Source organism: Clupea harengus, chromosome 3, assembly GCF_900700415.2.
Source record: "Clupea harengus chromosome 3, Ch_v2.0.2, whole genome shotgun sequence".
NCBI lineage: Eukaryota > Metazoa > Chordata > Actinopteri > Clupeiformes > Clupeidae > Clupea > Clupea harengus.
Genome location: NC_045154.1, coordinates 17,893,231 through 17,904,547, shown reverse-complemented (window position 1 = coordinate 17,904,547; position 11,317 = coordinate 17,893,231). Strand labels below are relative to the sequence as shown.

The 11,317-nt window shown below is 49.5% G+C and overlaps 1 protein-coding gene across 2 annotated transcripts in view; it reads right to left on the bottom strand.

Moving 5' to 3' along the window:
• Positions 1 to 2,062: 2,062 nt before the first annotated feature.
• The window catches only part of dennd4a (DENN/MADD domain containing 4A), a 54,484-nt gene continuing 45,229 nt past the window's right edge, over positions 2,063 to 11,317 (bottom strand). For both annotated transcript variants that reach the window (XM_031564812.2, XM_031564815.2), the window contains 9 exons: positions 10,656 to 10,881; positions 8,078 to 8,169; positions 7,112 to 7,287; positions 6,461 to 6,776; positions 4,698 to 4,916; positions 4,366 to 4,483; positions 3,819 to 3,996; positions 2,917 to 2,981; positions 2,063 to 2,243 (listed from right to left, as the gene is read on the bottom strand). In XM_031564812.2, the coding sequence (XP_031420672.1) occupies positions 2,107 to 2,243; positions 2,917 to 2,981; positions 3,819 to 3,996; positions 4,366 to 4,483; positions 4,698 to 4,916; positions 6,461 to 6,776; positions 7,112 to 7,287; positions 8,078 to 8,169; positions 10,656 to 10,881 (1,527 nt within the window). In that variant the 3' untranslated portion in view covers positions 2,063 to 2,106. The remainder of the gene's footprint in view (positions 2,244 to 2,916; positions 2,982 to 3,818; positions 3,997 to 4,365; positions 4,484 to 4,697; positions 4,917 to 6,460; positions 6,777 to 7,111; positions 7,288 to 8,077; positions 8,170 to 10,655; positions 10,882 to 11,317) is intronic.

The window sequence follows — 11,317 nt, the reverse complement described above, 5'->3', positions numbered from 1 at the left end:
TTAGAAAAACCTGGCAGTACTTGTATAATCTCTGCATGTAATCTCTTGTATAATCTCTGCAGGTGTGTGTGTGTGTGTGTGTGTCTGTTTGAATGCAATTGTTCTCTGTCACGTGACTGTAATGTCCTCCACTTCATAACCAGTCCGCAGCACTGCACAGCAAGCTCACTGGAGGACCACATGACTAAAGTAACTCCTCTAGATTTAACACTGACAAATCAGCTCACACGGCTCTTCAGCTGCTAACTAGGAGGGTGCAAAGCAGAAGCTCCACACTTATATAAAGTCCCTTTCCAAACGTGTACACACTGCTGAGTGTCTGACTGCATGACTGCACCTGGGCTCACCGCTCTGGTCCTGTCTGCCATGTTCTGCCTCATTCCAGAATGAAACATGGCTCTATTGCAGCTCACGTATATCATACCAAGGAAAAAGTATTAAGATGGTGTGAAATGTATACTTCAATCAACAGTCAATGCTTTCACTTTGTTAGAAGGGAATAGATGTGAGTCCAACATCTCCAGCTGCTTGTTTTTTTCCAGTTGTCCACAGAGCCTCCTCAGCTCATACATACGTAGACCCATTTATCTATCCATGGCGGCGGCCATTTTGTACACGACCACCCCAGGTGCCATTTTTGGTTGAGTTCTGTGCTTCAGCACTCCGAACAAACTCATGTTTACGACACGCACACGATACCTCCCACATTGAGCAGTCACCAGGACCACCACAAATCATATTAACAAACTGCACTCTCGCACAGACAAGCCAACGTTATCAACATTTCATTTTTACAAATGAACATAAGGTCGATTATAACAAACATCCATCTTAAAATAGACTTGTATGATACAAATATTGTCAATAATATAATAATAGTAATTGATTATGTACAGAAATACATCTTTGTGTGTGATTTTTAAAACCGAAGTACCCCTGTAGTACCACCAAGTGGCCTTGAATTACCAACAGCCTTTTGCATGTGAAAAGACCTTTAGCTCCTGCAAAACCAACCAATACGTCTAAGGAATGGTTGAGAGTTTTTTTTTTTTGGACCAATCAGATGATAGTTGTTTTGCATGTGCTAAGAGTAAAACAGGCCTGGCATCTAATTGCTCGTGTTCAATGGAGAGGAATGTGAGGCAGCCAATGAGCTGCTCTGAGTGTGGTAGTCTTTGTGCTTCTATGCTAAGTGCTTCTTACAAACATGACACTTGAGTGACTAAACATTGCTGTGAGAGTTCTACTGGTCCCATAAGCTCCGTGTCCTGTGTAGAGGGCTTGTAGCTGGACAGGAGGGCATGACCTGAGCACTTTAATATTGCTCCTAAACTACCGTGATCTGTGGAAACGCTTTCGGTTTTTACCTGAGTGGCTCTAGTGTGTGTGTGTGTGTGTGTGGTGGGGTACATAAAGAACTATCAAGTTCCATTGGTCAAGTGGTGGTTAGTGCTAGAGAGAGAGTGAGAGATGAACCACAGACGAGGGACAACTTCCTTCGGAAAAGACGACAGAAAACAGAGACAAACCAGACCAGACTGGACCGGACTGGACTAGACATTAAGGAACAGTCTCAAGGAGGGAACAGGGTGGATCCTCCATGGTGAACCTGGCTACTTGTGAAGAAGGAGCAGCATGGAGGTGGCTTTGGTCATGTGGAACCTTCCAGTAAAAAGAAGGGAATATGTGTGGAGAGGAGGAGAGGAGAGGAGAGATAGATGGAAGGAAGGAAGGAGGGAGGGAGGGAGGGAGGGAGGGAGTGGGCTGGGGTGGGGAGCGGAGGGGTGGACTTGTAACCTGCGCTACCAGGGTTAACTTCCATCTGGTTCAAGCCTCCAGTCTGCTCTCCAGAGAGAGGAGAGACAGGAGTGGAGGAGGGTATGGGAGTCTATGTGGAGCCACAGAGGGAGCAGGGGACATGGGATGGGAGGAGGAGACATGGGATGGGAGCAGGAGACATGGGATGGGAGGAGGGAGCAGGGGACATGGGATGGGAGGAGGAGACATGGGATGGGAGGAGGGAGCAGGGGACATGGGATGGGAGGAGGAGACATGGGATGGGAGGAGGGAGGCTGGGGCGGGGGGAGGGCGTCCAGGGGGGGGGAGTCACAGGCTGGGGAGGCCAAACGTCCGGCGGCACTCCATCACCCCTGCGCTGGGCGGACGGTCACAGTTATGCGTCAGCTTCACCTGACCTGGGGTCAGGCGGTCATACGCCATCTTATACTCACGGTCAAAGGCATCTGAAGGGCAGAGAAAGCAGTAAGGACACAGGTTTATATCAGCTTTACTACACAGCATCAGTCAGGTTTACTACACAACACCAGTCCGGTTTACTACACAACACCAGTCAGGTTTACTACACAACACCAGTCAGGTTTACTACACAACACCAGTCAGGTTTATATCAGCACCAGTCAGGTTTACTACACAACACCAGTCAGGTTTATATCAGCACCAGTCAGGTTTACTACACAACACCAGTCAGGTTTATATCAGCACCAGTCAGGTTTATATCAGCACCAGTCAGGTTTACTACACAACACCAGTCAGGTTTATATCAGCACCAGTCAGGTTTACTACACAACACCAGTCAGGTTTATATCAGCACCAGTCAGGTTTACTACACAACACCAGTCAGGTTTATATCAGCACCAGTCAGGTTTATATCAGCACCAGTCAGGTTTACTACACAACACCAGTCAGGTTTATATCAGCACCAGTCAGGTTTATATCAGCACCAGTCAGGTTTACTACACAACTTTACAACACAACACCAGTCAGGTTAACAACACAACACCAGTCAGGTTTGTAAACAACACCAGTCAGCTTTACTACACAACACCAGTCAGGTTCAGTATATAGACCCAGTCAGACTCTGAGGTCTCGCACAGCTAAAGGAAGTAATCAACTCACCAATGTTAACACTGTTCTTGCCCAAGGCCACCAGGGACAGGAAGAGAAGGTCTCTGTACAGACTCCTGAAAGAGAGCAGTGGAGAGGAGGAGAGGAGGAGAGGAGTTTAGATCATCATCAGCCCTTTCAGGAGAGGCCAACAGGGAGAAGGAAGGCAGGAAATGACCTAGCTGGTGCATCAGCACAGGGCCAACATGCATGAATGCACTTACTTACAGCCGCGTTTGAAAACTTTCCTTTAACATCGCACACAGTGGCACATTTTGTGACGCATTCCCTTTAACCATTGGCATCTTTCTCAGTGGCCATGCCTTTTCTAACAGTATCTCAGTGTCCATACCCACTCTAATGGCATCTCTCTCAGTGTCCATACCCACTCTAATGGTATCTCTCTCAGTGTCCATACCCACTCTAATGGCATCTCTCTCAGTGTCCATACCCACTCTAATGGTATCTCAGTGTCCATACCCACTCTAATGGTATCTCTCTCAGTGTCCATACCCACTCTAATGGTATCTCTCTCAGTGTCCATGCCCGCTCTTTTGGCATCTCAGTGGCCATGACTATTCTGTTGGTATCTGTCTGTGTGGCCATGCCCGCTCTAATGGCATCTCTCTCAGTGTCCATACCCACTCTAATGGCATCTCTCTCAGTGTCCATGCCCGCTCTGTTGGCATCTCAGTGGCCATGACTATTATGTTGGTATCTGTCTGTGTGGCCATGCCCACTCTACTGGCATCTCTCGGTGCCTCCTCTGTGTGGCCATGCCCACTCTACTGGCATCTCTCGGTGCCCTCCTCTGTGTGGCCATGCCCACTCTATTGGCATCTCTCGGTGTCTACTCTGTGTGGTGCCATGCCCTGCGGTGCCTCCTCTGTGTGGCCATGCCCTGCGGTGCCCACCTCTGTCGGGTGAAGCCCAGGCTGTCTCCCAGCAGCTGGAGGACCTGGCTCATGGGCTGGTAGACGTCGTTCCTCTTGATGCTCTTGACCACGCTCTGCAGCAGCTCCAGACTGACCGTCTGCTCCGAGCTCTCCTCCTCCCACAGCGGAGACGGACCACACACACTCACACTCACACCTGCAGCACGGAGAGAGACGGGATGGGGAGAGGAGAGGGGGAGGCAGAGAGGGAGGGAGGGAGGGAGAGAGAGAGAGAGATGCAGAGAGAAAGAGAGAAAAACAGAAGACAAATTAGAGGGAGTACAAATATAGCATTCTCATATCAACATTCTAGCAGTGAATGTGCCCACTCACACACTATTATGCACACACACACACACACACACACACACACACACACACACACACACACACACACACACACACACACACACACACACACACACACACACACACACACACACACACACACACACACACACACACACACACACACACACACACACACACACACACAGAGCAGGCCCATGCAGCACAGCAGTCTTACAGTGTTTGCTCCAGAGCCTGTAGCAGGGCTGGATGGGGTCCTGGTGCAGTCTGGGATTGTCCCACAGAATCTGGACCAGAACGTTCTTGCTGTCCTCTGAAGAACCACTCTGAGAGTCCTGCAGACAAGGAACCGGAGAACCATGAGACCTCGGACAAAACAACACTTTCACCGAGCCCAACACAGCTGTGTGCAGCTTCCCACCAACTAGTCGCCCCAGTGTGAAGAAGAGAACGTTTTCACCCCAGTAGTTGTTTTTACAGCGTAGATTCTACACAGGAGCATAAATGGGCCTTAACGCTAGCGTGTGGCACGCCCACCCGCCCGCTCACCTGGTCGTCATGGCGACAGTGCTGCGAGCTGAGGATGAGCGGGGGCAGGCAGCTGGGCAGGTCCAGGCGGCGGAAGAACCAGACCAGGTTCCAGAAGACGATGGGGTGGTGGTCAACCACGGCGGCGGAGCCCAGCGCCTCGTCGCCCTCGTTCTCCAGCAGGGACTCCAGCTCCTTCCACAGCACCAGGGGGCTCAGGTAGGGCACCCTCACCGGCTCCTGGGGGACAGAGACACAGTGACATTAGCTACAGCACACAGTGACATTAGCTACAGCACACACTAGTGACATTAGCTACAGCACACCGTGACATTAGCTACAACACACAGTGACATTAGCTACAGCACACACTAGTGACATTAGCTACAGCACACAGTGGCATTAGCTACAGCACACAGTGACATTAGCTACAGCACACAGTGACATTAGCTACAGCACACACTAGTGACATTAGCTACAGCACACAGTGGCATTAGCTACAGCACACAGTGGCATTAGCTACAGCACACAGTGGCATTAGCTACAACACACATTATAAAACAATTGGGTTCTATCGAATTATTTAGCTGCTTCTGATTGGATGAGAGACGTTCTATGAGTTGGAATACCCCAGGACATCCCAACTCGGACTTTTCACAGCTAATAATAAATCACTCCGCACTCTACAACATTCTATAGCGCGTTGATACAATTAAGCGATAACCGTTAATTCAAAGTTTTTATAATTCCAAAAGACGTTGACAATGGAACAATTTTTTTGTTGCGGAGAAACAATGGCGAAATAAACATTTTTTAAATCAATAACTTTGTGTTTAAATGTTAATTGGTTGACTATAAAATTGTTTTATAAAAGCAATATAGTACTCGTGCGAGTGGGGTAGGTAAGGGATATTCCCACGGGTGTTGTTGCCTGCGCCACTCGGCCTCCGGCCTCGTGGCTACAGACACACAGTGACATTAGCTACAGCACACAGTGACATTAGCTACAGCACACACTAGTGACATTAGCTACTGGCAGCTACAACAACCTCAGGTTCAGTCACAGACCAGCCCATCTGGTTCATGAGTGTGTGCTACCTGATCAACAAGACCTCACTAAGATATATCTTAACGTGTCCCTTAGCCGAGCTGGATGGACCATCTACACAGGTCACTCTTGTTTTCTCCTGATGGATAAGAACATATCATGACGTATCATGTCCTTCACCAGCGGCCATTATGCTGAAGAGCAGACTGACCACACCTGTTTTAGATGAGCTGACCAATAAGAACACGCTATGATGTATTATGTCTTTAACATAAGGCCAGTGTGCTGTGAATTAGACTGGCCACAGCTGTTCTAGCCGAGCTTCCTGGTCTACAGAGGTCACTAGCCTATGCCGCAGACCAAGGAGAACACGCTATGATGTATGATGTCTTTAGCAGAGGCTTTAGCAATCCAACTCAATTTCATTTATTTACAAGGCACCATTAACAATTGATATTGCCTCAAGGTGTTGGATAGAGCCTTCCAGAGAGAGATCAGACAGGCAGCGCTGGCTGGAGCATCTTCACAGGGCATGTCTCTATGACTCCTGAGCGATGAGAACATCTGATGATGTATTATGTCTTTAACACAGAGGCCAGTAAGCTGTAGGTCAGTCTGACTGCAGCTGTTTTAGGTAAGCTGACCGATGAGAACACGCCATGATGTACTATCTCTTTAACACTGAGGCGGTGACCTGTGGATAACACTGAGGCGGTGACCTGTGGATAACACTGACCGAGGCCGTTTTGGCTGAGACGGCTGGTGCGTCGGCTGGTGCGTCAGCTGGTGCGTCGGCTGCTGCGTCGGCTGGTGCCTCGGCCTCGGCCGGGTCTCTGGGCGTGGCTGCCGGGTCCTTAGGTGGATCCTCTTCTGCGGGGCTGCGGGCGCTGGCAGGGGCGCTGGCTGGGCTCTCAGTCTGACCCTCGCTGGCAGGGGCGCTGGCATGGGCGCTGGCAGGGGCGCGGGCAGGGGCGCTGGCTGGGCTCTCAGTCTGACCCTCGCTGGCAGGGGTCTGGTTACTGCAGGATGACACCACCTCTTGAGGGGGGGGCCTGGTAATGCAAACTCAAGATCAATGATGGGGAAATGAACAGTGTGTGTGTGTGTGAGTGTGTGTGTGTGTGTGTGTGTGTGTCAGACCGTCTGTCTGATATCTGATAGGGGTAACATCTGCACAGACATTTAGAGATTTCAATACCCCAGATGTGACATTTAATCTGCATTTGCATGTGTGTGTGTATGTGTGCGTGTGTGTGTGCTTGTGTGTGAGTGTGTGTGCTTGTGTGTTTGAGTGTGTGCGTGTGCATGTGTGTGTGTGTGTGTGTGTGTGTTTGAGAGAGTGAGTGAGTGAGTGAGTGAGTGAGTGAGTGAGTGTGTGTGTGTGTACCTCTTCTGGCTGCGCAGGTCCCTGATCTCCACATCTAGGAGCGGCAGGAAGGGAGACCCACAGAAGGGGCAGGTGCTGTTGAGGTTGGAGTCGTCCGCCGTCCACCCCGCCATGATCTCCTCGTCGTACACCAGACACTCACAGGTGTTACAGCGCGAGCAGCTGGACATCAGGACCTGGCACACACACACACACACACACGCGCGTTTACCCACACGTACGGAAACTACATTCTAGAATCTTCCTCTCCAACAGAAATGGGATGGGATGTAGATAAAGTGACACTGAAAGCAGGATAGCCTGAACTGTCCCCCCTTAATAGGTTACACCACTGCACATCTAGGCTTAACCCTTAATAGGTTACACCCACTGGACATCTAGGGTTAATAGGTTACACCATTGGACATCTAGGGTTAATAGGTTACACCATTGGACATCTAGGGTTAATAGGTTACACCATTGGACATCTAGGGTTAACCCTTAATAGGTTACACCACTGCACATCTAGGGTTAATAGGTTACACCACTGCACATCTAGGGTTAATAGGTTACACCACTGCACATCTAGGGTTAATAGGTTACACCATTGGACATCTGGGTTAGGGTTAGGGTTAGGGTTAGGGTTAGGGTTAAACCTTAAACCTTAAACCCTAAACCTTAACCCTTAATGAATGTCAACATGTCTCTGAAGCTCAAAGTGCTTCACTGTTGGCACTTAATGTTAACTGAACTGTACAAGTTTGATAGTGAAGTCAGGCTTTTGAAGCCCTGAAGCACAGTGATCAGGCTGGCAGGAGACTTGGCAGGTCTGTCTTGGCACCGCAGCGTATGAGGCTACAGACAGTAGGCACACTCTCCCTTGGCACTGCGGCGCGGAGAGGAGTGAGACTGGCACAGTAGGCGAGCGCACACACACACACACACACACACACACACACACACACACACACACACACACACACTCACCTCGATGGCGTAACCCTGGTGGGCAGCGGAGTGGCCGTTGTCAGGAGACGAGTCGGGAGTGTGTGGGGGTCTGGAGAGGGCGGCTGAAGAGCCTGGCAGCGGAGGAGAAGCAAACACAGCACTTAGAGGGGGAAACATGGCACACACACACACACACACACAGACAGACAGACGCACACAGACAAACAGACACATGCGCATACACACACACACACACACACACAAACACACAGACACACACACACACACACAGACAAACAGACACATGCACATAAACACACACACACACACACTCACACTCACACTCACACAGACAGACAGACAGACAGACAGACACATGCGCATACACACACACACACAGACAGACAGACATATGCGCATACACACACACACACACTCACGCAGACAGACAGACAGACAGACAGACAGACAGACACATGCGCATACATACACACACACACACACACACACAGACAAACAGACACATGTACACACACACACACACACACAGAATGGTGAACGTATCCCTTGTATATTAGGAACCTCAGAGGTCCCTGAAGACAAGGGGCCACGGCCCTGTGAGTGTGTGAGGGGCCTGTGAGTGTGTGAGGGCCCGGTGAGTGTGTGAGTGAGTGAGTGAGTGTGTGAGAGCCCTGTGAGTGTGTGAGAGCCCTGTGTGTGTGTAAGAGCCCTGTGTGTGTGTGAGGGCAGAGGTTCATTAAATATGTAAATTACTTTGACCGACATGCAGGAGCTGTTGCTGTTGTTGCATCTCATTTGTCCCTAATGAAGGATGAGAGGGGTGAAGGGATGTGTGTGTGTGTGTGTGTGTGTGTGTGTGTGTGTCTGAGTCTGTGTGAGTGTGTGTGTGTGTGTGTGTGTGTCTGAGTCTGTGTATGTCTGAGTCTGTGTGAGTGTGTGTGTACTGCGTGTGTGTGTCTGAGTCTGTGTGTGTGTACTGTGTGTGTGTGTCTGAGTCTGTGTGTGTGTGTGTGTGTGCGTGCGTGCATGCGTGAGGGATCTGAGTGATTGCGGGGGCACTTCTGCTGGGGCGCAGCTTGGCTGATTGAAGAGGATCCAATCAGAGGTGCTCTTCAGACCCAGACACACACTAACACACATCAGAACACACACACACACACACACACACACACACACACAGACACAGACATAGTAACAAACACAGACAGACAGACACAGAGACACACAAACACTTTAGAGGACAGCGGGCTGGCCTAGTTGAAAGAACTGCAGCAAAGTGAGGGGGATTGGAATAACCCGCCCCCCCTCCCATCTCCTCACCGACAGACATGAAAGGCTGAGCACACACACACACACACACACACACACACACACACACACCCACACACACAGCAGGCTGGAGTGGAGCGTCTGGACAGACTCACTAATGGCTTTACTCACACAACACAACACAAAACAACACAACACAACACAACACAACACAGCAGATCAAGAGCGCACATCTGAGATCCAACACTCTCCCCTCAGCAGCAATCTCAAAGTTTACGTCAGATGTTTGTCCTTCTTCCTTTCAAGTGGATTGAGCTCCATTCAATTTCATTTAATTTGGGTTGTATAACAGCTCCCAAGAGTGGGTACAAAGTATTCAATCAGTCAGTCCCCTTAATCCACCAGGAGAAGCTTTACTAGGGGAACAAACTCTGCTGAGCTCACCCAGGGTCTGTGGAAGTGTATGTGTGGATGGCTTCAGAGTCGATTCTACTGAGAGTGATTTTACTGAGAGTGATATTACTGTGAGGGAGTCTATACTGAGAGTGATTCTACTGTGAGTGATTTTACTGAGAGTGATTTTACTGTGAGTGATTCTACTGAGAGTGATTCTACTGTGAGGGAGTCTATACTGAGAGTGATTTTACTGAGAGTGATTTTACTGAGAGTGATTCTAGAGTGATTCTAGAGTGATTCTACCGAGAGTGATTTTACTGAGAGTGATTCTACTGTGGGGGAGTCTATACTGAGAGTGATTCTACCGAGAGTGATTTGACTGAGAGTGATTCTACTGAGAGTGATGATTCTACTGAGAGTGATTCTACTGAGAGTGATTTTACTGAGAGTGATTCTACTGAGAGTGATGATTCTACTGAGAGTGATTCTACTGAGAGTGATTCTACTGAGAGTGATGATTCTACTGAGAGTGATTTTACTGAGTGATTCTACTGAGAGTGATTCTACTGAGAGTGATTCTACTGAGACTGACTTCTGAGAGTGATTCTACTGTGAGGGAGTCTATACTGAGAGTGATTTTACTGAGAGTGATTCTATACTAAGAGTGATTCTACTGAGAGGGAGTCTATACTGAGAGTGATTCTACTGAGAGGGAGTCTATACTAAGAGTGATTCTACTGAGAGGGAGTCTATACTGAGAGTGATTCTACTGAGAGGGAGTCTATACTGAGAGTGATTTGACTGAGAGTGATTCTACTGAGAGTGATTCTACTGAGAGTGATTTGACTGAGACTGATTTCTGAGAGTGATTTTACTGATGGTGACTGAATGCGACTGTGTGTTTATAGACCAGGCTGTAGTGTAGTGGTACCGTAGAGGGAGGACTGGCGGAAGAGCCTAGGGGGCGCTGTGGGGCTCTCCTGGCTCTGACTGCTCCTCCGCGGGCTCCTCCGGGGTCGGGACAGGTAGAGGGCGCCGTCTCGCTTGGGCGACGTGAAACCGTCCGGGTCGAAGCACGAGTCCCCATCGAACAGCGAGGAGCACTCTGGGTCACCGGAGCCCATGGACGAGATGCTGACCTGGTCTGAGTTGGCATCCTGGAGGAGGAGAGGAGACGCGTCAGCCATCATTGTTTGTGTCATAAGAAGAGGAGACGCGACGACGAGGAGTCAGCCATCATTAATTGTGTCATTATCCATTATCCATAATCCAAGATGGGGATTCTTGTGCCGGGTAATGAGAGACACACACACACACAAAGGCCAGATCTTTCTACCTCAGCGCCTGCCTGTCACCTCCCTACAGAACACCCCCTAATCATGCCACAGGCTGAACACTAAAGGCTACTGTAGGACGCCAGGGAGTGGACAGAGATAGATTTCATGGGAGGACGTGCCAGAGACACACAGTACCATCTCCATCTCTTAGCTCGTAGCACTTAGCGCTTGGCTCTGGTCCCTGACTGGACTCATAAAACATCACCTAAATGTACACCATGACTGCTCTAGTTCACTGTAGATAAGACCTTTAGGA